Consider the following 27,857-nt stretch of genomic DNA (forward strand, 5'->3'; position numbering starts at 1 on the left):
ATGCATCCGAATACCACCCTGCCTCATAACTCGCTCAATATGCTTAAGAGTGCCACAGATTAACACGCTCATTTACCTCCGTGGCACAAGGTCTTCAAAAAGAATGCCTTGACCTGGCTAAACCTGCCACTACCTTCCTTATGGGCTTGTTTGTGTGGCTTTCAATTCCATTCCAGACCCCTGGTCTTTCCCGCAAGTTTGCAGCGATCACAGTCTCTACCGGATCATTCAATGCACGTCGCCGGTGAACTACATTGTTGAGCCTGTGACAGCTCCCACCGACAGATGCTGCCGCGGTCATCACACAGTCCACGTGAGCTGCTTAAAGCCTTACTACGACCCTATTGTGCTTGCATCGCCTTGAGTCGCCACGATGGCTGCTTTTCAGCGCTGGGGCCAATGTTGTAAGGAAGAGAGCCAGAAGCTATTGAGAGAAGACGATGAAGTCTGGCAGCCCGGAGGGCACGCATTATTAAATGATAACACCTTTTCACCGCCCGATTCATGGCCGATCCACCAGAGTGGGTTGCGCTATTTCACTAGGGAACAAAAACAAGAGCGCAAGACAGCGACCAGCGCTCTTGGGCCAAGGCTGTTGTTGCATAGCCCTGTTTGTAAATAAACCCCCTTATAGTTTATTATTTTATATATCGAACTACCTATATATCGAACTATTTCGCAATCCCCTTTGAGTTCGATATATCCAGGCTCGACTGTATTTCATGTCAGTAGGGAAGCATGTCGCAAGTGACAAACGATAATTGTTTAATCTGAGTAGGTTAATTACAGCTTTCGTAGAAAATGAGTTATTGAACTAAGCATTCCATAATGTCATACCGCCGATATCCACAATGTTCCTCAGAGTCCTAAAGCAACTTTACAAGACAGCAAGCTCAAATTCGGTGAAAATATCGGCTCAGATCCTGCAGTATCGATGATATTCGCACACTGCCCCTGACAGTAGCACGATTGCCAATAATGCGGCCAGCGCGCGCCACCATAGCAGCCGACGCGGTTCAAGACTCCGCCCCACGAGCGTCCGTGCCTGCGCGAGCTGCTGCCGGCGCCCGACGTCAGCGCTCGCTGCTTCGTGATGCAATACGCTCCGAGTTTTCCCATAAGTGTGAAACAGCCTCTACATGCAGACAAGTGATCAAATCAACAACAATTCACATCAAAAGATGACCATCTGGGCTTCTTTGGTGCTTGTACAAACCTCATCAGTTTTCTTACTGTGGGCTGCCTCAGCTGCCTCTCTTTCTGTTTTTGTTTTTGCATGCACCAGAAAGCAGAGTACGCAAAGAGAGAGCTATTTGATGCAGCCCAGATTTTAAAAAATGGCATATTTTGCACGATCACACCTACTGTAAACATTACTGATAAAGATTTGCACTTTTTAGATGGCCAGTTATAGATGTGAATTGTTGATTTGGCTGCTGGTCTGCGTGTATAAAGCTTATTTGACAATTCCTAAATAAACAGCTGGAAGTGAGAGCCCATGTACTACATTGTTTGTGTGCCATCATGTTCTGCCTATTCATGCTTGAAAACACTAGATTTTCAAGAAGAATGGTAAAAAAGTTAAAAATTAAATTATGGGGTTTTACGTGCCAAAACCACGATCTGATTACGAGGTGCGCCGTTGTGGGGGACTCCAGAAATAGACCACCTGGGGTTCATTAAGGTGGACCTAAATCTAAGTACACGGGTGTTTTCGCATTTCACCCCCATCGAAATGCGGCCGCCGTGGCCAAGAAGAACGGTACTTACTAGTCAGTGAGTGACTTTGTTTTGAAAGAAAAGGAAAATAAAAAGTTGTCGCAGTTTCACCTGAAAGGTGAAGCATCAATTGCGATAGCAAATTTGAAGAGAGCTATACGGAGTAATGATAGCAGCTTTATCAGCTGTATAAACTTGGACATGCAGCAGCACCGGCAACACGCAGAACTGTTGTCGACGCCGTCGGCGTTTTGCCCGCGTTCGCTCAAAATGCGTGCGGCGTTGGTGACTGTTGCCGGAGCCTCTGATATAAATAGGCACTTGGTGCCGCAGCTAAACGTCGCCTCCCTTCCCTCCCCCTACCCCCCACGGCCTTTCGTGCGTCAGAAGAAGGCACGTTTGCTCTACATATATGGTGATTGTAGAGGAGGAAAGAGACGCCTACTTCTGCAGCCCTTAAAGGAGCACAGAGCAGAACGCGCGTTTGTTCTCCGCCGTGCGTTCACTCCCCGTGAAAGCGCGCGTCCCTCGCGCCCTTTCACTCGCACATACAGCGTTCGGCGCGCGGCGACGATTTCATCTCCATTGACGTCATACGGAACCTCACGGCGACGGCGACACCGACGGCAGAAATCTGCTTTTGAGTGTCCATATAATTGCTATCGCAATAAAAGAAACAGTGAGAAAATAGTAAGCAGCTAACTTTCACCAAGTACTGTTTGTGCTTCAAATGGTCAAAACACAACTTGGTTCCACTCACCTTTGGGTATAATGTTGTCTGTTTCCCCCACAACGTGCAGTGTAGGCACATCTATCGTGCCCTCTTGTGCAAAGAGGTAGTCGTGCGCGCTGGAGCGGCTACGAAACCCGGCTACTAGGACACCAAATTTAAAGCTGCACTCCACTCCTGCACAAATTTCGTAAAGCAAAAGGTCTTTGAACAGGTAAAAAAACAAACAAAGGGCCTGAAATTCACATAAGCACATAAGGCACAGCCAACTGCCTCATGAAATCTCTAAATCACTCACAGTGCACCAATAATAAGTGCTAACTGGATCTTCAAGGGGTCCCTGCAATGAAATACTGATTAAGCAAAGACAAAAGAAGCAAGGAAAGGCAGAGAGGTTAACAACAGGGAGGTCAACCAGGTGCCTGTCTAGTTAGGCCTCCCTGTGATTAAGCAATCAAACCAAAGACTCCTAGCCTTTGACAGTAAGAAGTGTGCAGAAGGATCAGCCATTTACAAAATTTTTACTGCATGGTTTATCGCTGGTGTTTTGACTGGCCTGTGTGCAGAACAATTTGCCACAAAGCAACATCGAAAGCCCGGACGTTTTGAATATGCCGAGTGGCCAGCAACCGTTAAAGAAAACAGCCTAGAAGGCCAAAACGGCGAAAAGGCGTTCGCGTTTGTTAGCGTCTGGCCTCCTTCCCCGAGGGCACACGTGGCGCCCTGATGTCGGCCTAAGCTCTGCAGTGCCATCTCCGTTCAGTGTTGGGGACGATTAAGCTTCGCACAAGCTTTCGTTCCTTCTCCTCCGCAAGAAAGACGCCGGCGGTGACGGTGTGTGCGTGTGCGCACGTCAGTGCCTTTCCCAGTGCTGTGCCAGTGGCGGTTAGAGGAACCATTGAGCTTTCCTCATGCACCGAGTGGCCGCCACCAGCGTGGAGAGCGTTTGCTCTCTCCTTCCCCTGAGCGAGCGCGTTCCGAACTCTATAAAGTCCGCCCCCGCCAATGAACTTCAGCCTTCAGCTTTTGAGCAAGCTTGACTGTGTGTCACTCTCCGAGAGGAGGCTTGTGGAGCTGACTGCTAAACGTTTTGTTACTCGTTACATGGATCGCCTTTCGTCTCTGCCTGGGCCCCTCCATGCTGGTCGAACTCCAGACCACCAGGCCCACGCTACCTCCACAGTCCTGGGTGAATGGTCCTTGACACTGGCCAGAAGGGCGCTTCTTGCTAGTGCTGCCTCATACAGCTTGTATGTGGCATCAACAGTCCCATTTTGGTGAGATCACACAGCCATAGCATATTGGAGCTGTACTAGTGCAGACATGCATCACGAGACGTACACGCAAGAAGCAGTGCTGGTGATGACCTTTCGTGCCACAGCATTTAACCAATGCACATAGAACTTTCACAGGGATGACCGACCTTATTTCTATTATATGCAAAACAATGCAAAATGTTCCAATTGCCACGCATTATTTTGCCGGAGAACCACAACCCCGTGCTGACACTTGACCATTGTCCGCAGAGATGACCGCTTTGCAGTGTTGGTTCTTTGAAGCAAAGCTGTGCCAGGGGTTCTGCCTTTATTAGTTGTGCGAAGTGGCGGCAAGCTAGTCCAACTGACGCCAATTAGTCCTTTGTTCAGAGAGTCCAGGACGACTGGACCTTTTCTCTTCAGGCTAATTCTCATGTAAGAGGAACATCACCTGTGCAACCTGAATTACCACCGATTGCGACAAACCCTCTCCTTTATTTCACCCAGTGAGACAGGAGTGCAACGACAAACACTGAAACACACAAGAACTGAAAGTTCTGCCTAGCTTGTATGAATGCTAATTTGGCTTAACATTAAACACAAGGAATACGAAGACAGAAGATAATCAAATGGATAAGCGGCGCAGCTGAAGCATATTTAAGGCTATGCTAAACTATTGTTAGACAGTTGTTTCACTAACTGCTATATGTACGCACTTTCTGCATAAATTCATCTTCTCTTTCCCCAAAGTCTGAGCCTCCATTTATCTGCTTGGCCGCTTTGGCAGCAAAGTCCGGCCACAACGCATTGGCACGCAACCACCTCAAGCATCACAGCCAGGCATGTACATGTGACTTTGCAGCCGTCACAGTAATCACACTGTTTCTCTCAATAAAACTTAGCTGGGCGTTATCACTTGTTCATGACGTCTTGATGGTCCCCATCTGGTTTTCACACCCAACCTCACCTTCAGCCATTATGAATCACAACCTAGCACAATACCAGGCCTTGTTCTATTTATTAAAATCCTGAGTGCTCGAAAATTTCACCACTAATTCACTATCTTTGTTTTTTGTACTTAGCTTTCCTTCTACAAGCCAATAACTGCAGGCATCAGACACTCAAAAAAAAAGAAATAATAATAAATAATTAAATGAATAAAAGGACTGATAGTAGGCAGCCAACTCACTAAACTCCATTTGATACTTAGCCGGCAACACAATCGGAAGCTAGACAAGTAGTGCAGTAATAGAAGTTGCACTCTGTGCGTTTTGCAGTGCAGTTGATTTTGATCCATGATGCTTTGTACAGAATACTATCTACTTTCATTATTAGAAACAAGAACTTGTGGACATGAGGTTACGTTGAATCGCATGTTACTTGTGGGCTTTTGTGTTTACAGTATGCGATGTACCATGTTTTGGCCATGACTGCAAGCAGTGTGCTGTGGCAACTAATCGCCAAATGCTCGTTTGGTGGTAGCACATAGGCTCAGCTATGCAACGCCTTCCATGTTAGAATTACGTCGTATTTTGTGACATAAATATATGAGACTTAAAGGGACACTAAAGAGAAGCATGAAATCAATTTAGACTGAATAAATATTGTTTGAAAACTCTACTTTCATTAATTTCACGATAATAGGCTGATTATTGGAAGAGAAAATGAAGGTGAAAGTGTCATTTCTTTTGCGCTGAAACTCGAGCACTGGTACATCAGTGTGTCATCACAGATTCCAAAGTATTCTTGCGTATTTGAGCTGCTTGGCTCACTAAAATTTGCGTAAGTTGCTATATCAATCCCTGGCTCCTTAAAACACAGTGTACTCAGTCTGTTCTTACAGGATAAACAATTTACTAGGCCCCAGCAGACACTGCAAAATTCCGTGCCATCGTGGCGAGCAGATGCGGAAACGTCGATGTGGCGTCGCTACCCGTCCTTTCATTTTTTGCACCTTTTCTAGCTTAGCAAGCGTCCTCTCGCAGTGAGAGTGGCATTTTTGGTATTGTAGAAAGGTAATCTACTAATACAGGTGAAATAATTTTTGTCTTTAGTTGCATCGAATTACATGACACATACCTACATTTTCTTATCACACGTGACACACTGTCTTTCTGTCACTAATGTGAGCAATGAATGTAGTCTCTCTTACACTTCATAGCGTTGCCTACTGCGCATGAAACGGAGCATAGCTCAGACCTTGGAAGGCTGTGGAAAACTTACTCTTAAGGCTCTGCAGTGAGAGAATCATGGCTGTCATGGCAGCCCCCTGGCTGAAGCCCAGAATTCCATCAAAGGGACCCTGCAGACGGAAGCAGGCGTTTAATGCCATTTGCATTCTTGGGATACTTTTACGCACCTTCTGGTACCTCTCTATTTATCTATCTACCTATTTATATATCTCTAACCATTTTCCCGCCAACTTGAGTAATTGCGTAGTTCACGGTCTAAAGGGTTAGAGTATTGGGCTGCTGTGCTGAAAGAACCGGATTCAAAATCAGCTGTCAGACCAACTTTGGCCACTGCTTATGTGCCGCAGATCCATAAACCTATTTAATGTCAACTTGGGTCGATGGGTATGCATCACATGGGTATGTGCGGCTCTGTAATGACATAAAAGTCCTTTAAAATTTCTTTGGTGGTGGGTGGAACCGAACCATCGTCATACATTCAGACACAGACAGATATATTCACCAAGATAATTTCCAATAGAATCAGTGCAACACTTGACTTCAACCAACCAAGAGAACAGGCTGGCTTCAGGAAGGGATATTCATGTCCATGTCATCAACCAAGTAATCGAGAAATCTGCGGAGTAAATAAACCTTTCTATATGGCTTTCATAGATTATGAAAAGGCATCTGATTCAGTAGAGATACCAGCAGTCATAGAGGCATCGCATAATCAAGGAGTACAGGAGGCATACGTTAACATATTCGCAAATATCTACAAGGATTCCACAGCTGCCTTGGTTCTCCACAAGAAAAGTAGGAAGTTACCTATCAAGAAATGGGTCAGGCAAGGAGACACAATCTCTCCAATGCTATTCACTGCATGCTTAGAAGAAGTATTCAAGCTCTTAGACTGGGAAGGCTTAGGAGTGAGGATCAACGGCGAATATCTCGGCAACATTCGGTTTGCAGATGACATTGTCCTATTCAGCAACAATGGAGACGAATTACAACAAATGATTGAGGACCTTAATCGAGAAAGTGTAAGAATTGGGTTGAAGATGAATATGCAGAAGACAAAGATAATGTTCAATAGCCTGGCAAGGGAACAAGAATTCAGGATCACCAGTCAGCCTGTACAGTCTGTAAAGGAGTACGTTTATCTAGGTCAATTACTCACAAGAGACCCTGATTGTGAGAAGGAAATTTACAGATGAATAAAAGTGGGTTGGAGTGCATACGGCAGGCATTACCAAATCCTAACTGGGAGCTTACTATTGTCGTTGAAAAGAAAAGTGTACAATCATTACCGGTGCTAACATACGGGCCAGAAACTTGGAGGTTAACAAAGAAGCTCGAGAGCAAGTGAAGAACCACACAAAGAGCAATGGAACGAAAAATGTCAGGCCTAACATTAACAGACAAGAAGAGAGCGGTGTGGATCAGTGAGAAAATGGAGATAGCCGATATTCTAGTCGACATTAGGAAGAAAAAATGGAGCTGGGCAGGCCATGTAATGTGTAGGATTGATAACCGGTGGACCATTAGAGTTACAGAATGGATACCAAGAGAAGGGAAGTGCGGTTGAGGACGGCAGAAAACTAGGTGAGGCGATGAAGTTAGGAAATTTGCAGGCGCAAGTTGGAATCAGCTAGCGCAAGACATTTCAGGGAGAGGCGTTCGTCCTGCAGTGGACATATAATATAAGCTGATGATGATGATATTCAGACAATCTTGTCTGAATATATATGCAGACATGCTCCACATGTGGACTTCGAGGCAGCGCAGCTGGCTAGTACAATGTGTCCCGAGGGAAGTGCAAGAACCTCGGCTGCATACACGCCTCGCACATGACGCATCTTGGTGTTGGCAATACAGTGTCACTGCATTGCTTCAGTGATAATCGCATTAACATTGACCTTCAGCACAAGATGGGTTTTGCCGTAATTTTTTGTGGCGTGCTTACATGGCAGGCTGATAAAGAAGGCACGCACACTAAGAGGCTGCTGTTAGCAACACACTGCCACAACAAAGCCTAGTGACAAAAAGTGCTTCAAGGACAGTATTTTATGCTTTGCCAGTGCACTTTATCTTACCATGCTTATTACACATGCAGTGCATGTGGTTTACACAGACCAGACACCACGACTCCAAGTGTTCCACGAATCCATCTCCACCTTGTGTGAGGAAGCTTTGAGCTGTGGCTATAGCCACACTTCAGGTTCCAGCAGCATATCATTTACCAATATTTTAGAAGTGTTTTCGTGAATGTTTATCAGTGTTCCCATTGACATTTTATCAAAGCTTTTCTTTTTTATGGTGTGTAGTCTATGCTTCCATTGACATTTTATCAAAGATTTTCTTCTTTATTGTGTGTAGTGTATAGAAGACTCGGTTCAATAATGTTTGTCACTAATTTATTTATTGCTGGGGTTTAACATTTCAAAGCAACATGCAGGTTCTGAGAGACAACACAGTACAAGGTGGCTTCAGATTAATCTTGACCACCTAGAGCTCTTTAAGACGTACTCTAAGCTTGCCACAACAGTGTTTTTACATTTTACCCCCATTGAAATGTGGCTGTGATAGCCAAGGACCATTGTGTAACATTTTAGGTGGTGACCCTTGCCACCAAGCGCGACCTGATAGCGTTTGCAGCTGCAATCACCATGCTGCAGCATTTCTACTGCAACAACTGTACCACACAGCGGCGAATTATGGCCTCTGAGATAGCACCGGTGCGCCTTTTGCTACAGTCAGATAGACAGGTGAAGTGTTTTGAGAAAGGCATAGTACATGCAAGCAGAAAGTGTACAGCAAATAAGTGCATAAAGCCTGCCCTCAGTAAATGCCTTTTGTGGGATTCATAAGCACTTTATCAATATTAATGATGATTTATCCTTAGACACTGCAGAAAAGCAGCAGCAGCAGTCTTAGAATAGCAGAGACTGACAAACATGTTGTTTTTAGATCATGGTGACTTTTTCAATTACTTTGTTATTGCCGATTGTGCCTGCTTTAGGAACTTTGTCTCAAGCAAATACCTCTCTTGCGTCCCTTCACCAGCAGACTTCCAATAGAAAGGCTGCAGAACGATGTGCAAGACTTTCTATCCGAACAATAATCGTGAAATCGTAGAATGAGCCCAAATTTGCAAGCTTTCCGGGAAATTAGCGAGAGTTGGCAGGTGTGTCATTTGACAATGTGCCAGATCTGCATAATCCTTTTTTTACATTTTGTTATATTGCATGTGCTTAGTCGCGTAACCCACTTCTTTTTCTCTTAAACGCTGCTATAGGCATTTTCTTTGCTATTACAGCATCATTCCCTACTGTAACCTCATGGTAAATAATGTTATCTGATCTCTCTTAGACGGATTATCGAGAGTTTGTGTAACCCTGAAATGCTTCATTTTCAGTTTATTTCCAAACTAACTTCCTTCTGCAACCTCTTGCCAATACAGCGTACAGAAACCAAAATAGGATGTGTCATTTCAGCAGCCTTACCTGCTCCTTGAATGCCTGCTCAATGGCTTTGACCGATTCCTCAAAGCCACGGCACGTGTCTGTGTACTCCTTGGAACTGAACGTCTTTTCACTTGAAAACCACCAGGCACGGCCACCTAGATCACAATACAGGTGAGTAATTGCATTTATTGTGTGCATTTTCTCTTCTGCTTCATAAGGCAGTCTATTGTGTGCACACGAAAGCAGCTAAGCAATGGGCATGAATTTTAAGGGACATGTTTGCACAGTCAAACCTTCTTACCTTGAACCTGAATATTCAGAGAACTACCTTTATTAAAAAGGGAAATATTCCCTTAAAGACCATAGGCAAAAATTTTAGAGTAGTGTACGCCTATATTAAATGACTTCTGCTGGCATGTCAAATAATATATCCAATGATGTTAGGCACTGTGCCGTCATAATGACGGTGGGAGTGGTTGTCAGGGCAGGATTAAAAACAGGGGAAGCACAGGCTACAAGGACTTGCTTCCCCTGCAGCCTATATAGTGAGTTATCCACTTTAATAGAAGCAGACTTAACAAAGATCTCCTGTGGCCCTATCTTGAATTGAGCTAGTTGATCACACAAAGCGGAAGCACCTGACGGCACGAATGGACGGGTACGAGGCAAATACAACAACATGGAAATACAACACTGTCGTTTGTTTTGTTATATTTCCCTTGTCTTCATCCACTATTACCTTCAAGTGCTTTCATCTACTGGCACACATCACAATGCTGTCCCATCAGCAGGATTACCTGAAGAGTCGTACACTACTTGCATGACAAATTGCAAAGTGATGTCAGCTAATTACTGAAATTTTTCAAGTTAACTTTGTAATTAATCATTTTAATGCACATATCCCAATTGCAGAATTACAGCCAAGCATTGATGTAGCTACATCAGTTTAGAAGAAGTTTAGCGGTGCCTAGCACCCGTTTCGAGAAACTCAGCCTCAGAATCTGTGCTGTGATGCATCAGTTAACACTTCTCAGCACTGTATTTCCCACAGCACATGTGACCATTTTTGCATTCGAACCCTGATCAAAATGCAGCCATCATGGTCAATAATTAAACCCCAAGACACTGTGCTCAATTGCAAGTACTGTAAGCCACTGAGCCTGGTGGTGAGAGTTGGCCACACCAGGGTGTTACATTTTGGCTGCCAATCTGCACCTGTCATGCTGGTGCACGCAAGTCTACATAGCAACTGTAGTCAGAGCTTGTGCAAAACCCTGCATTTGCAGTGCAGTCTTAGTGCGCCAGGTGGCAGTGCATTGGAAAAGCATCATATGCAGACGCCACAATGCCTATTCTAAAAACAGCATGCAGCATCTAAAGTGCTGCACACAGTTCCATTCCTAAAAACCTTGCAGTTTGGTCCCCAGTGTGATGATATTGAAGCTGTAACCATTGGCATCACAGGCAATTAACCTAGACTGGCAGAAGATTTAACCACTCAACTGCTGATGACGAGTTATCTCGTCATGACAAAGGTTGCAATACCTTGTAATTCTGAAATACAAATAAATACTAATACACAATGCTCCTTGCTATTCTTTTCAACAATAGCAGTAAAGTGCTATAGGCATTCCTGGCATCATATACTTTAGAAAAAAAGAAGACAAAATATATCCAGGTTTTAAAATAATCCACACTTGTAATCGATCAATCAAGCTTTTAATCAAGTTCTACTGCTATCTGGTCTGTTTTCCGTGCACAAATGTGTTTGTTTGCACATGCTGGAACTTTCCTTAAAAAATGTACCTGTCTTCTAAGTAAAGTTAGTTGCAAGTAACACTCTTTAATTCCTGTCAGGTTGTTTCTTTACATGTTTTTGCATATTTTCCATCGCAAAAAGCATGAACCAATTAGCTAGTACTACATCAGATTAAAAATTGACCGCTCACTATACAATGAAACGCATAAATGGCAGAATGAGGTGGCAACTGCGCAAAGTGCTGTGACACTCTTACAGCAAAGATCACACTAAAAAAAAAAAAAAAACAGGCAAATGACACTACACAGTGTTTGGCTAAGGCTAATATATAATGGCTAGTTTGCTATATATTTGTGTCTATAACCATGACTTCTGCTGAAAAATCAATGCCGTAAGGTAGATGATTGTGGAGATTTTACAGGTTCTGCTATTGTCACTTTCCAAAAGAAGCAACAATGCCATAGATGCTTTATAATGTACAGTGTAGACCGCTTATAACGTAAGCTGCCGGAGTTGCGAATATCCGCACTATAAGCGGTACCGCATTGTAACCAAAACAACTATTTTATTGCGATACACTCCGGGCGCATTTCTGCCGTCACTGTCACCGTGCTCTAGGTTCGGTATTCGCTTACTAAATAAATTAACAAGCACGGTGTCACGCACGCACAAGCAAACATGAATACATCTCGCTCATTGACCGCGGAAATTAACTGTCAAAACACTCGAGTGGCGAAGCGTGGCGAGCAAATTGACATTCGTGCTATCATGCCTCTCGCTTCAATGCGACCTATAAGCGGCGAAAACACTGTACGCGGCAGATTTTCCCGGTCGCAGATTGCCTTCAAGATAGGGCCAAGGCGATCATATCGCCGAAGTGGATCGTCACAGATAACGTCCTGCTTCTGTCCACTGAAACCGTTCTGCATTGCTTTGGTGGCGAAACTCCTCTCGTTCTGTTTGCGCCAGTCCCGAACGCAAGTTTCGGATTCTCCGAACACCCGTGATGTGGCCTGATTTCCGTCTGTCTCCGCACACATGATCACTTTCCTTTTAAGTATGGCATCATGATGAACTCCGTACTTCATGCTGATACAGCAGATGCAGAGAACGTGAAGACAGATAGTAGACTATTTCCTAAGCACGTGTACTGCAGCACATGGAGGTAGCTACGGTAGCTAGGCTCAGGAGTAGCTAGGCTTGACACACGTGCGAGGCGGCCATTTTGAAATGCCGGCGGCTATATGGTAACGCAGATTTAGGGCCGTACTCGATTCTAATGCGCACGCAATTTTCGGACCTGTTTTATTGGGGAAAAAAGTGCTCGTTAGATTCGAGTAAAGACGGGATTTGTGGCTTGAGGGGAACGTTTGCCCTCTAGGTTGACTGCCGAACTTCCAGGCAGCTGCACTGTAACCGGTATTTCGTTTCCCGCAACTGCACTATATGGGATACGCGTATACATAGAGTGCTATGGGAAAATTAACAGGGGAGTCTGAAAAGACCGTATTATATCCGGTCCTGCGCTATAAGCGGTTACATTATAAGTGGTCTATACTGTACTGTGCAGTCTTGTCTTGTAGAGCTCTGTTCCATGTTGTGCTCAAGATAAGTTAAAGAAAACTGAAGCTAGTGAAGAAAGGTTGTTGAGTCAGGTAAAACGCTATCGTCAGTCAATCGCCACTCCTGTATACATGTATCTTTTACTACCATTTTGTCTTCCCACATGTTCGCACCAGAAGTGCCTACCATTTCCCACAGTTTAACAGACAGACAATGTAGAAGCTGTAAATGTGAATGCAAAATCATTTTCTTTTACAAACATCAAGCTTGAGCTCAAGTTCCACACTGGAGCTTGAGTTGAAAAAAACTGCCCCGACACGCTTCTTTGAACATATGACATCTCCACAGTCTGTCAAAGCATCTGCAATGAGACCACATCTGTAATTAGACCACATCCAGACAGAAAGCATCTGTGGATTGCTGCTCTCACCTTCAGTGTCTGCTTCACCATAGACTCCGTTTTCAATGAGGTGGGGAGCGTCGATGAACACTAGAGAAAGCAAGAGATGCAAAATACAAATTGCGGCAGAACCCATCTCACGATGACTGCCGCTGGTCTCCTGGACTGAGGGGCCACCCACTGCAGAGCGGAGGAGCTACCTACGCTCGCGTGCTCTTTTGATTAAAGTTTATTCTCTCTCTCCCAACAGTAATGCGTTAGCACTGAATCAATATAACGACACAACATATTGCCAGCATCGAAACAAGTTATGTATGAGGCGTGTACTGTAGCTGGATTCCTCTTTCACACTTCTCTAAGAACACTCGGCGCCATCTAGCGCCGTCGCCGCGAAGCCTGCGCATGGCCTCCGAAATGCATGGCGCGCCGGCGCGTGCGAATGCTGACAAACGTGTCGTGCGGCAACCGGGCTCCTCTCTCTTACACTTCTTTCTGGACACGCCCAAAAAGTGGTGAAGTACTCAAAGAATGCTAACGCACTGAAAAGGCGCAATGAGGACTGGTGTAGCACAGGGTAGCATGCTTCCTGTTTGGCAACAGAGAAAAGAAAAACTAACGCCTGTATATTATGCATCCCTACAGCTGGACGTGGTTAAAGCAAACTGTGAGGCACAAAATTGTCGGCTACAGCGACAGATGGCCATCGTGAAAAATTTGCAGCCCAAATAAAGCATAACGAAGGCTTTATTGTGTTAAAATGCAAAGAAGGGACACATGCGCTGCTACACAATCAATATACTCCAGCTCGTCCAGTTCACTATTCTTGACATCTATTCTAGCCTCACATCTTCACCATTCGTTTTCTCACTTTTGTTTGTCTCCAGAATATATAAATTGAGGTTAATTCCCCCCTCAGTATTGTCTTAAAATCACTTAATGGATGTTTCGAGATGCATGGTATATTTGGAAGGAGCATCACATGTGTCCGGATTATCTGCGAATCCCTGTATCGGCGTACAACAGGCGGCTTTGCTGGAGGGGCTTATCGGCACGGTCATTTTGCTGAAAGACACAAGAAGCGTATAACTACCATTTTGCGTACCGGCATTGTCCATAAAAATGCATAAAACAGTGGCACATACAGTGGCCACGTAAGCTTTACCATTCTATTCTTCAATAGCATCGAGTTACGTGCACACAATAACTGCCTTGTGTGTCCGTTTTTCAATATGATAACTGATAACAAGAGAATGTGTCATATCTCGTTACACTGATTCTGCAGGCTGGAAAAAAAAAAAGAGCAAATTCCATATGACTGGGTTTAGGCCCAAAAGGGACATAAGGATGTACAAAGCATACAGTAACAAGTTAGACTCAAAGGGCTGCACAATCTTGCCCACATGCAAGAGTTCCTCCTCTTTACTAAACTTTAAAGGGCTGAGGCAGTGAATTTAGCTACATTTTTACTATTTCTGCAGGTCTTCGAGCTATAACTTTCCTCTTTCCTTTCCCTTAAGAGGTTATAATGGAACAGTTACAACAACAACATAAAGAGCCTTGAAACACCTTTTATAAAAGACATGGAATGTGCTGTGTATTAATTGTGCACTACATTTTTTTTACGATACAGAATTTTAAGTAAATCACCAGTGGCAGATAGCATAATTCTAGTCCTTCAGCTGGATTATTCAAAGTGGCAGGCATTACTTGCACGAGCAATCAAAACACATATTCAACTAATTAATAAAAATTCACAATTTACATCTTTAAAGGGACACTAAAGGCATATACCAAGTTGATGTGGACTGTTAAAATACCATGCCAGAAACCTTGCAGCGCTTGTTCATTGCCAAGGAAAGACTTAGTTTACAAGAAAATCGCATCTACAAGAAAATCGCACAATTCAAAACACACGCCCCGAGTGGGGAGTGGTGACACTGCATATGCCATCACCGCCCTTTACTGCCATTGGTGAGCAGGCCGTCGCCCAACATACGGCACTACGGTTTTTTGCACAAAATGCAAACGTACGGCCATGGAGAAACTGAGCCAAGACAGAGCGTTGGATTCGCTGCTGCAACTGCTCTTTGTCAGGCGGCACGGACTGTTAAGGATTCCTGCGACATCACATGGACATGGCATGCTCTCCTACTTGCAGTTTGTGTGAGTTTCGCAAGCCAGCAAAAACAGCGCAGCACAACGCTATAACGAAACTACAGAAACGCAGGCGGCGCAGAAGGAAGAAAACAAAACCTTTCGACCACCCGTGTCGTTGTCAAGGGTTACATCAATGAGTTTTTTTTTTTTATCAAATAGAACGGGACAAGTAGCGTTTTCTTTCGTATTGCAACGCAATACAATGGTCTTTTCATTACGAGTGGTGAAGTACTAGTGACATAATTATAATGAGGAGTGCCTTCGTCATCGGGCTAGTACTTGAATGTCGCGGGAAAGTCTCTAATCGTGTCCTGCATTTACCTCTATTTCTCTATCACTAAAGCTCTGTTTGTGATGATCAATGCCTTAGACGTTTTCGAGCACTAATCTATCAATTTAGTTTGACTTGATATTTGCCTTTAATGTCCCTTTAATTAATTACTTCACGGCACACATGTATTGCAATTTACGAATTGTAGCCAGCGAGTTCGCAAGTCATATCCACTTGGGATTAACCTTCAGAATGACATCAGTTTCAAGATATTTATTCTTAATGTATGCAATGAAATACATGGGCATTCCAGTTACCTTTCTGTTTCAATGCATTATATGGCGGTTTGTCAAAAAAGTAAGTGGAACAACAGCACATTTCAACGCAAGTTCGACGGCACACATCTCGAAACTAGTACGATCCTTAGAAGTCATTCCAAGTGCATAAGCCTTGCAAACTCATTGGCTACAATGAGTAAACAGCAATATGTGCCATAAAGTAATTAAAAAGGGTAATTACTGTTTTTTTCGTTAATTAGTCGATTATGCATTTTAATTTCTCTTCGAGTAGCATTCGCTGCTTGAGTAATTCAGCTCAAGGGCTACAATTATGCTATATGCTACAGGTGATTTTGAAAAACTCTGTATGGTTTAAGAAAATGCCCCGTATACAAAAGGGCAAAGAGAATTCCAGGCATCACCATAGTATGTATATTTCAATGCTGGTACAGTGTAGACCGCTTATAACGTAACTCGCCGGAGTCGTGAATATCGGCACTATAAGCGGTACCGCACTATAACCAAAACAACGATTTTCAAGCCCTGCACGTATGCAAAACATGTAGACCAAGCAGCCGCACGTATCCGAGAATCGAAGCGTGTGACTGGGAGTTTTGCATCCGTTTAAATTTACAAACATTGAAAGGGTAATGTCCAAGTACCCACGATCTTCGCATGAAGCAAAGGAATAATTCTTTAAAAATGTCGCACTTTCGCCCTAAAGGCGAAAGTGCGACACATCAATTGCGATAGCAAATTAGTAGACAGCTATAAGAAGTAGGGAGAGTAGTTTTATCGGCTGCATAAACTTGACACATTCGCTTACTAACTGAATTAACAAGCGTGGTGTCAACGTGCCCAAGCAAACATGAATAGACTCGATGACCGCAGACAACCACTGTCAAAACGCGGGCGTGGGGAAGCGCGGCCGCCACAGCGAGCGAAGGTTTGTGCGGTCTATCGCTTCAACGGAAACTGAGCGGCGTAAGCAAAGGTCAGAGCCATGTGGAGATCGCTTTCAAGATACGGTGCATGCGACAACACCAACAGCCAGCACAGGCGCAAAGTACAAGAACACATTTGTTGGCAGAATAGAAGCCCCCCCCCCCTCCCTCCTTCCAGTGCTGCCTTCCCGCTTTGCTCCTTTCGCCTGGGAGATTATGTCGCCAGTTACCCTTGCGCCCGGTTGCAAGATACGCATTTGGTGACGCAGCGTCGCCAAATGTCACCCCCCTCCCCTCTCTCCCTCCCATACCCCCACGGCCTTTCGCGCGACGGAAGTCCTCTCCCATTGTTGGGCGCACCTCGTTGAGAAGCGTGCTCGCTACCGCCCTTGTCGGCGAGATTTTCCCGCGGAAGCCGCATTATTAACCGGTATTTCGTCTCAGGCGGCTGCATTGTAAGCGGTATGCGTATACATGGAGTTCTATGGGAGGGTAAATGGGAGTCGGAAAAGGCTGTGTTGTAGCCAGTTCTGCACTATAAACAGTTACGTTATAAGTGGTCTATACTGTACTAATAAATGATTGTTCCAAGCATAGCATTTTCCGAAAAGCTATTAAAAGTAGAACAAGTTACCCGATCCTATAGTAATTTCATCGGTGCAGGATGTTTTCTTGAAAAAAATTAGTGTTGTATAATTCTTTACAATTGCCTGAAGCGTATATCATTAGTAAGAAAATTGTGCTTTTCTGTTGCTTTCTGTTGTGTTATTTATTGGTGAATGACACATTCGTAAAAGACTGCTGTGGTTTTGGCAAATTGGCCGCATTGTTTGTCTCTATTAGTAGATACTATCATTCGGCTTTATTTGATTGCATTTCTTCGTCTTCATACTAGCATTGTATGAGTTTTGTAGGAGCAATTAGTATCGATCTAGTGCTGTACAAATGTTGATGGCTGTAGTTGATGTTTGGCCTTCACTCCTGCAAAAGGCCAACAATCCTGACAGTATAAATAAATGAAAAATCACATGGACTGCCATCTCCTCATGAACATATTGCAAGCAAAAGTTTTGAATGCACCTTGTAGTTACTGAGTTAGTAGCAGCAACAAAATGCCGCTGCCTCCGTACCATCACAGGCTTCTCTTTCTCTTCATCATTCCTACTGCATCTAAAGCTGTGTGTAGTGTTTGCGTGGAACAGTGTCTCCTCACGCTCCAGTCATCAATGCACCAAGCTTCGCACCGGCTTGACCTCCTGATTATGCAACGCAACTCTCCACTGCACCTCCCAATCTGACGGCCACAGTATTGGTGCACTTGTATTGCTCTGCACAACCAGATGGCAGCACCACCACCACCCAATCAGTGACAAGATTTCTTCGTATTTGCTTAGTTGTGATATTATAAGAAATCTTCCCAGTGGCTATTATGCTTGCTCTTGCATAGGAGCAAGGAAAGAAACAGTTACGGGGGTCTTCAAAAGTTGAAGGAAAGGTCAGGCAGTAGCAATGGTTTTTAGGCACAAGAAATAAGACACGGACTGGCGCACGTGTCTTATCTGTCGTCCGTGTCTTATTCTTTGCACCTAAACACCATTTATAGTCACGTACCAACTAGCCCGACAGCAGATGTTACTAATTTATCAGACAGCCTTTCGATTGAAACTATGGGCTCCCAGCTGCACGTACAGGTATAATATTTGCCTCAGATGTTGATGGCAGTACTGCTAAATGACTAAGTAAATTTATTTACCACGTTCAACAAGTGTTGCAGGGCCTCTTCGAGTGCTTGTCATGTGAAATGTGCTACTATTACTGCATTCGTGAAATGTTAAAGCTTTAGATTAGAGGATGCCAGCCTCTCACACCTCCGTTTATGCTGTTCTTTTCGTGCTATCTACCTTTGTCCGTGCCTCCATGCCTGCCTTCCCATACCATGAACCTCCCCACACTGCACAATGCAGCCGTCGCTATTCTTGCGAATGCATGCTGCTTGTGCCCCCTAATATAAAAATCCTTGTTAACTTATGACAAATAGGAGATATACTACACAGGCACTCACCCAAATCCAGCAAGGACTTGGTCGCTTTACGAAAGCCTCCCAATTTAGACTTGAATGCAGCAGCATCTTGCCTGAAAGAAAGAAGAAAGAGAACAGCTCTAATGTACGTTTCTTTATATGTTTTCTTTACGTTTTTTACTTTTTCATTCTTTCTTTTTGCTGGCATTCTATAGCTCAGGTAAAAATTCTCTCAAATGATTTAAGGTGACAATGCGGTAGCTATCAAATGAAAGACTCTGGTCTTTCATTTCAAAGTGGGAAACAGCCTGAAACGCATTTCGAACTGATGTTTTGTCATGCCATTGCCAAGCGTTGGCATTCCTGTTTGACACCGCATGATAACCCCGTTGGTTTAAAGGACTGACTATATCTGTGGGGCATCTGCCTTATTTCATAGCCATCTAACACATATTCTGGCTGGGAATACAGTAAGTTCATTGCAGAGTGCAAAATGTACATGCCAACGGCACATGGCATCCCACCAAAAATATGTTCAAAATGCATCTTATGTGGTTGTCGCTTCATCCCCTTCAAAAATATCTGCAGGAGTGTCATGAAGCCCTCACTCCCAGGTAGACATTAGATTCCTCACGAATTGTCAATGGACCCAGGTGCTATCACATGCTCAGAGAAACATAACCAATGGTTTGAACCATACAGCTAACAAACACGGCATTCCGGAAGTTGAGTGTCAAAGTGCAACTGTGCCTTCAATCAATCAATTAGCGAGTACTAAGTGTCCGCATAAAGGACGAGAGGGAAATCCCTTATGAAAGACAGGCATTTTCACTGGCACGTGTATCACAGCTCATGTACTTCTTTGAATACAGATGGGCTGACAGGAGGAGTGAGAGCTTCTAGGGAAGGGCAGAAAAAAATGTGTCAATAAAATTGACGACAATATTTAAAGGTTGAAGAAGAGAAAAATTAAAGCGGTGTGCGACGTCGGGTTAGTTGGTGTTGCGTGGCTTCCGAATTGCGAGACAGTGCTTGTGTTGTCTTCTCCCTATCTGCCTTGCTGCAGTGTCTCGCACTTCATAAAGATTAAGGCATTCATATTATGTAAAGCCAACATAGGATGAGGCTTCTCAAGAAGGCTAATGCTGGAGAGATAAGAAGTTCAAGGCCTGCCACTGCTTTGAAGGGCAAGGCACAAGACCAGAGATACCATGAAGGGTCAACAAAACACAAAGAATCATTTCACCTTGACACTCATAACCAGTTTGTTCATCACAATACACGAGGCACTCAGGTTATATGTGTTATGGAGTTTCCAAAGAACTAAAGTAGTATATTGCAACATGGATGGATGGATGGCTCTGCAACACAGACAACTGTTTATGAATGACATGCCCAGTTGAAGCGGATGCTACAATGTATTCAACTTGAGGCAGCAATTTAATACCAGTATGCATTATGTGTTGTGCATGTCCCTGTGTTGCCTGCAGCACTGCATCCTAAAAATGAATCTGAACCAACTCGCCCTATCTTTAGCTTTGCTGCTTATCTGATAGCGATAACTGTTATAAATAAAATTGTGTCGTTACATACGATACAATTATTTAGTTGTGCCTTTGCTTGCATTTGGGATGTTTCTGCCTTGTTTTGATTTAAGCGGTATAGTAACTTAACTATTGCTTTCACTTGCAATTACACCTTATTTACTCTCCCATCAAATGTGTGTGCCAGGTCTAGAGCCTATGAGGCTTGTATATTTCGCTGTATGCGTTTTTATCTTGCTGTACTGGGCTGGACAATTTCTATGAAGGAAACACAATACGAGAAAACTGCTATAAAGAGCAGCAATTAGGTCAACAGCCACAAAGTGTAAAGCACACGATTAAATTAGCAAAAGAACCTGCCATGGTTGCTCAGTGGCTATGCCGTTCTGCTGCTGAGGACAAGGAAACAGGTTCGCCCAGCCACAACGCCATATTTCTATGAGGGCAAAATGCAAAAATGATACAGAAATATTTTTCTTCCATGAAAAAATTAGACAAGCCTTGGTTCAAGTGTATAAATAGTGAAAATAACTTTACTTGTGAACTTTCTGCACGATGTGTGACGAGCTGCCACCATGTATTTCTTACAGGAAAAATAACTCAGTGCTACAGTCTATACTTATTTAATTGATAGAGAGGAGATAGATTCTGAGTGAATACGCATGATTTTCTTTCTTTTCAATTCTGTTATAGTATAAGAAGTTCTAGGTCTATCATGTATGATATAGCATGCGGTAAGGGGTTAAAAAGCCCCAGGTGGTCCAAATTGACCTGGAGCCCACTAACTATGGCTTCTCTCATAACCCCGGTGTTTATTTGGAATGTTAAGCCTCAAAGATCAATCAATAAATTAATTAGCCAAAAATAGCCCCTTCCCCTGCTCCAACTCCAGTCACTTACCTATAACCATGTAGGCAAAGAACCTGGAAAAAAGGAAGCCACCAAGTTAGACTGTGGTGCTTTAAGACAAAAATATGCTTAAAATCTACAGTAGCTGCTAAAATGATGCTATGCACCACCTTTGTTTTAAAGTGACATCAAAGGTCAATACTGTAACATGTTACAGTGGTAAATTACTGTGTTAGGAGCACAGGCTGATCTCACCAGCTTATGCTACAAGGAAACTTCAGCTCAACTAGGAAGGAAGGAAGGAGGAATAGACGGTGTAGCGAAGGATATGAACACCATAGTGGGTCGTGCTCTCCAGCCCTTTTCAAGTGGGTCGATCCCTCCTGCGCTCTCCTCAAGAAACGCCGCTCGTGCTGAGAGCTCGGGCCTTGAACTAACGGTCGGTCCAAAAGGCTGGTGCCTAATAAACGCCTTTACAAGTGGTGGAGGTGCTTCGGCCTACAGCGTGAATCCTGGAGCTTCGATCCTGTACCCTTCGCTCAACCATGCCAGAAGGCGCATCCCAGCAAGTGCCACCTACCCCATCCCAGCAAGCGCCTCCTCAGTCTGTCATGTGCTCTGGTGTGCCTCGCCACCGGGACCCTGCCATCTTCAGTGGCGCGGACGAAGCCAATGTGGAGGACTGGCTGACAACATATGAGAGGAGCTCGCCGAGGTCTTGCCAGACCAGCATCAACATCTTCCTGCGGCCGCTCCACTAAGCTACACCGATCGCCCAACATGTCCCGATGGCTGCACCACTCAGCTACGCTGAAGTCCGTTGCGAGGACTCTCCGAGTAGCACACTCTCCGAGTGGCACGTTGCTCCGAGTGGTACGTTGGCACACTCTCCGAGTGGCACGTTGGCACGTCGGAGGACTCTCCGAGTGGCACGTTGCCATAACGGAGAGGCACACTCGGAGAGTGTGCCTCTCCGTTATGGCAACGTCGCAGCTAGGCCCCGACCACAGCCCGCCATGCCGTCATACCAGCATCCGCCCTGTACAACGCGACCTCTTACATGGATGGGACCTGCCCCAGCGAACAGGTGGCGTTTTTCCGACAACCGGCCGATATGTTTTGCGTGCGGCTATGCCGATCACGTCGCTGATTATTGTAACTGTGCTCAGCCACCTAGCGCCGCATCAGCCGTGACAAGCTAGTTCAACCGTCCATATTATGACCCCCATTCGGCTTTGTCACCGACTTTGCGCCCGACGCCAACTACCCGCCGTTCACCGTCTCCACGCCGTCGCTCAGTGTCGCTGATGTGACCCCGTCCCGTAACTCGGGACCAGGAAAACTAATCATCGCAGTCCAAGAGGCAAGGGCTGCGGCGCCGTCGAAACGTGAAAGTCCTCAACGTAGTCCTTCAAATGTGATCGAAGTGTTTCTTGATGGTGTTCGCGCATCTGCACTCGTGGACACAGGAGCCGCCGTATGTGTTATGGACGCTAAGCTTTGCCGCCTACTTCAGAAAGTCACGACTCCCCTTTCTAGACTGTCCCTCCGCGCAGCCAGTGCTCAGCATATCCACCCCTTAGCGGCTTGCACTGTTTGTGTTGTTATTGACGACATTCTGTATGCCCTAGAATTCATCATCCTCACCTTGTGTTCTCACGACGTTATCCTCAGCTGGAATTTCCTCTCGCACCACAATGCCGTTATCCATTGCGCACGGGCCGAGATGTAACTCTCGCCGCCGTTAGATTTGCCGATAACCGACAATACTTCACTGTCAAGAAAGCTAATTGTCCACGACGACACCCACGTTCCTCCCCGCGCGTCAATAGTCGTGCCCATGTACTGCAGCGGAATCTCAGACGCTGTTGCACTGCTGTCTCCATCTGACCGCTTCCTTACTCGGACAGGCCTGCTGCTACCTTTTGCGACAGTGGACATCAAGCAGGGCTACAGCACCATTTTCGTTTGCAACCCGTTCCCATACCCTGTGATGCTGCTCCGAGGGGAATGTATAGGCAATGTCGAAGCGATTGAAGACGTGCAAGTTATGGACGTGCCCGATGAAAATTACTGTGCTAGTTCTAGTGAGCTCACTGCTATTTCTGTCTGTGAGGAACCGTCCAGTGATGTGTTTGGTTCTTCTATTGCCGATGACCTTATGCCGGTCCAGCAATCTCAACTTGTGTGCCTCTTAGAAGAATTTCATTCTTCTTTCGATGTTGGGCAATCTTCCCTAGGCCGGACATCAACTGTTACTCACCACATCGACACTGGCTCACAACCGCCATTGCAGCAACGCCCGTATCGTGTATCTCCTGCAGAGCGTCGTGTAATCATTGAACAGGTCGACGACATGCTTTGACGACGAGGTGATACGACCTTCCAACAGTTCATGGGCATCCCCTGTGGTCCTCGTTACGAAGAAAGATGGTTCTGTGCGGTTCTGTGTCGACTACCGGCGCCTCAACAAGATCATACACAAGGACGTCCACCCTCTCCCGCGCATAGACGACACCACTGACAGTCTACAAGGCGCAGAATTATTTTCACCTTTAGATCTGCGCTCAGGGTATTGGTAAGTACCCATGGCTGACGCCGATCCGCCAAAGACAGCTTTTGTAACACCCGACGGCTTATACGAATTTAACGTAATGCCTTTTGGGCTTTGTAATGCGCCCACAACTTTTGAGCGCATGATGGACACCGTTCTGCGCGGCTTGAAGTGGCACACATGCTTGTGCTATCTTGAAGACGTTGTTGTTTTTGTGCCGGACTTCACAACACACCTTCAACGCCTACAGTGTGTTTTGATGTGCTTAACAAACGCAGGCCTACAACTAAACCTAAAGAAGTGCCGAATTTCAGCTCGGCAGCTGACAATCATCGGTTAACTTGTATCCAAGGATGGGATACTCCCCGATCCAGCCAAGCTTCGGGCCGTCGCCGAATTCCCTAAGCCAATGTCGGTCAGGGAGGTTAGCCAGTTCTCCGATTCAGCTCAACTATATGCTTTATTTCATACATAGCAGGCAATGCTACAAAGACATTCATAACCAAGAATTAGTGTGTACTTATGAAAGTATAATGCATACATGTTAAAAAAAAGGTTAGGCGTGCAGACACAGACACAAGAGAGAAATGGACAACACAAATGCTGTGTCTGCACGCCTAACTTTTTCTAGCATGAATCCCTACCGACTAGCTCAACTTGCTGTTGTTATAATACATAGGTGTGCGTCTTGTAATTCCATGCAACATACTTTCACAATTCATAGTTTTGTCACAAAATATCATAGAATTATTTACATGGAAGGCGTTGCAGATCTGAAGCTATTTGTCACTGATCAATACAGCAGTTGAGTTGCACAATAATTTCCAGTTAGACTTTTAGTAAACAAAGTTGCCATATAATGTACAGAGAGCATAAAATAAAGAACAAAAGGAAGTAAAAGACAAAGTCAAATGTGTGAGAGACTGCAGTACACTAAGTTAAAAATAGCCAAACTGGACAGCGTATCCTACCACATTTCATCAAAATTTAAAAGTGACCAATATATTGAGTTGGAAATTGCAAGCAGTGGTACTTAGCACTAATTCAATTATAGCAGGGTGCTATAGGGTCCTTACACAAATTCATAATTAGGTATCCTATTGTTTGCTGCCCATAATTTGTGTGCACTCTATGAAAAATATGTACATTGTATGCAAATCATGACCAGTGTTCCTGCCGACATAGTGATGAGAATACGCACAGCAGTTTCTTGTTACATCACAATATATATATATATATATATATATATATATATATATACACTGACTATTCGATCTTTAAGTAAGGCAAAAATTTCTAATGTTATGCATTGACATAAATGTCGTGTTCCTATAATGTCTTCAGTTGTTAAGTAATCCAACTGCTTTTTTTTTTTTGTAAAGCAGAAAGCTTATCACTGACAGGCATTTTCTCAGTAATACAACACTTATCAGCGACAGCACTTTCTCTGACAATTTCTTTCCTCACTGTCACTTTCAATTGGTTTGCAAGTTTAAGATTCACAGCTTAGGAGTTGAAACATTTCATTATTAAACTAAATTATAATGGTTTTAGTTCATGCAAGGTAGAGCTCCTTATGTTAAACAGTTCTGCTGCAACGATGCACGAGCAAGAAATCACCACAATAATTTTCCCCTAGATTACAACTAGGTTACGGTTAGTTTACGATTTCTGACGTGATCGCCATGGAGGAGGTAAGCGCAATTGGAAGAAAAATAAAAGTTTTGCAATAATTCAAAAGACAATGCCCTAGTTGTTCAAAGTCAGATCAGGGTGTCGGCAAATGCAGAGTTATGGGAGTAATCATTCAGACAATGCATGGTATAGCGTGTGGAAATGGTGGAGATGAAGATTTTCTTAAAATATAAAAAATTAAAATTGCAGGGTTAAACGCACCGAAACAGCACAGTAGGTTACGAGGGACACCGTAGATGAAGGTGTCCGTACTTATTTTGTATTCCACCCCCTTCAGAATGCAGCTAGGATCATTCTATCAATATTATAAGAAACTATATGGTTACAGAAACCCACTGAGCATAATTCATCTGCGATAAACGTGGATGCTGTTTCCTGCCGAGACCATGGTTTTAAGGACAGCAGGGGAAACGTAAGTGAATCTTTGGTGTCTATAAAGAAAGGGGCGCAAATTAACACATGCACACAGCCCTCTTCTAATAAATATGTATCGCAAACTAGCCCAACAAAAAGTACTCCTACGAATCTGCGGTGGTAACTAGTAAGAAATGGCTGCAAGATTGGTAGCATAAACCCATCATTTCTACCTTTTTAACTATCTCTCCTTACCTTCCCAGGTCAAACCTCTTTAAGTTTTCCTTTTTCCCTAGAATTATAGAAGAATGGAATGCCATACCCTGTCATCATCGTAACTCTGCAGAATCACTTGAAACTAATGTTCTCTGTAGTTCGTGCTAGGTAGAATTGCTGTTTTATTTGTTTTCTTATGGTTTCATATTTTTTTCTTTCTTGCAGCATTATACTAGTGTTCTAGCTTTTTGTATTGCATATTTGTCTGTGTACCTTGCCTCTCCTGGTTGGGCCACAAGGCCTGCAGTGTCATTGACGTAAATAAACAAATAAAATAAATAAAAGTTCCAATGAAGCGAGCTTTCTATTTCGAATAATGTTTTTGGAAAGTTATTTCAATATTCCGACAAGTGAGGGGAAAAGAAGTCAAATTTAATAAGAACGATCGAGCTTGGCAGCATTTGCCACCACCCCGTTTTAAAGGGGATGCCATGAGTTAGAGCGACTGCATATGGTTTTGGGAGAACATGCAGTACGATAAAGCGATTGCACGTACGGAAAGGCTGTGGTGACGGCTTCGCTCCTTCGTCCAGGACGAATCGTTCTATTTAAGGAACCAGTCATGGGTTCCCCTTCTATCACGACTGATATTACATAACATCACGAGTAACTGATGAAAAGACAGTGCTGTTATTGTCTTGAATATTTTGGCGCTAATCAACCACCCTTTTCTTTGGGTATTAGCGAACACGTACACATCGATCCCAGCTGTCGAAGAACGTTTTACCGCTGCAGCGTTTTGGGCCGGTATAATATGTCGATTCCTTTCGCTCGATTGTTTTTTTTTTTTTTTCACCCACCATTCACGAACGGCCGATCTTGGCGATAACGCAAACGTAGCGCCATTCAGACCATTGACGAATCGCAAAAAGGAAAATAATTAGAATAGAATACTACCATGCAGGGCCTGGCTCTTGAGACTAATTATGTTTTGACTTTACATCAACCTCGAAAAAATGAAACATTTATGCCAGTATGAGACTTATTCGCCCGTGCAAGTTCTTGATCACTTTTACGGCATTACAAGATAAAGTTTCAATGAAAACGTTGCGTCGGCTCGATGTCTGCGTGTCGACCACGGCGAGTTCCTTCGAATGGCGCGCCGGCACATTCGTCACCGTTCGTACGAGAGGTGCTCGACAACAACAAGGAGCTCTAATGTCATTGCAGACAAAGCGACATCCGAGTCTTTGTTTTTCCCACGACGAAAACTGATAACTACCGGCAACGGGCAGCTCTCACACTCACCCGCAGCTTTGTGACGTCCGCCATGATGGTTGTCCATGACAACAAATGCTTGGCGTCGAGGGGCGCTGCGATCGCCGTCAGTGTCCTAGTTTCAGATGGTTTCAGTTTCAGATATCGAAAGGGTCCGCTTGCGCTAACTGATCCGAGGCTTGCTCGACTTACTGACCGCCAGCCGCCATTGTCCTTTCTGTTCCACCGTCAAAAGACGTTATAGGCGTGTTTACACGCACACAAGAGACGGAATAGAAAATGTCTATTGGGTTTCTGGGCGCCGGACGAATTGCACAGGCCATGGCCAAAGGATTCATTGAATCAGGTATGTGCACTGTTGCAATTTTTATTGCAACTTTTTACAGCGTAATCAATTAAGATAAAGGTACTAAGTGTTTTCTGTATGACTATTCATATCCACGAGTTCACTGCATGCATGCAAAAGAAGGAATAATGACGGGCAGCAGCCTGCGGTTGAACTCCGCACGGTGAACTTGTGCTCCTTGCACAAGTTAGCTCGAAGAACTATATTACAAACGTTTAATGTGGAATGTATTCGTGCACACTATTGACATATATTAACCAAGTATGCACAGCCAAAAAAAACGCAA

General features: G+C 44.3%; 1 protein-coding gene across 1 annotated transcript; it reads right to left on the reverse strand.

The window, feature by feature from the left end:
• Positions 1–2,453: 2,453 nt before the first annotated feature.
• Positions 2,454–27,364, reverse strand: LOC119448904 (esterase OVCA2-like). The gene is made up of 7 exons (XM_037712114.2): positions 27,256–27,364; positions 21,180–21,202; positions 18,778–18,848; positions 13,096–13,155; positions 9,383–9,498; positions 5,929–6,007; positions 2,454–2,626 (listed from the first exon to the last, which is right to left on the reverse strand). Exons 1-7 carry the CDS (start codon positions 27,277–27,279, stop codon positions 2,454–2,456), a joined length of 546 nt encoding a protein of 181 aa, XP_037568042.1. The 5' UTR covers positions 27,280–27,364.
• Positions 27,365–27,857: the final 493 nt, after the last annotated feature.

Source organism: Dermacentor silvarum, chromosome 4 (genome assembly GCF_013339745.2).
Source record: "Dermacentor silvarum isolate Dsil-2018 chromosome 4, BIME_Dsil_1.4, whole genome shotgun sequence".
Taxonomy (NCBI): domain Eukaryota; kingdom Metazoa; phylum Arthropoda; class Arachnida; order Ixodida; family Ixodidae; genus Dermacentor; species Dermacentor silvarum.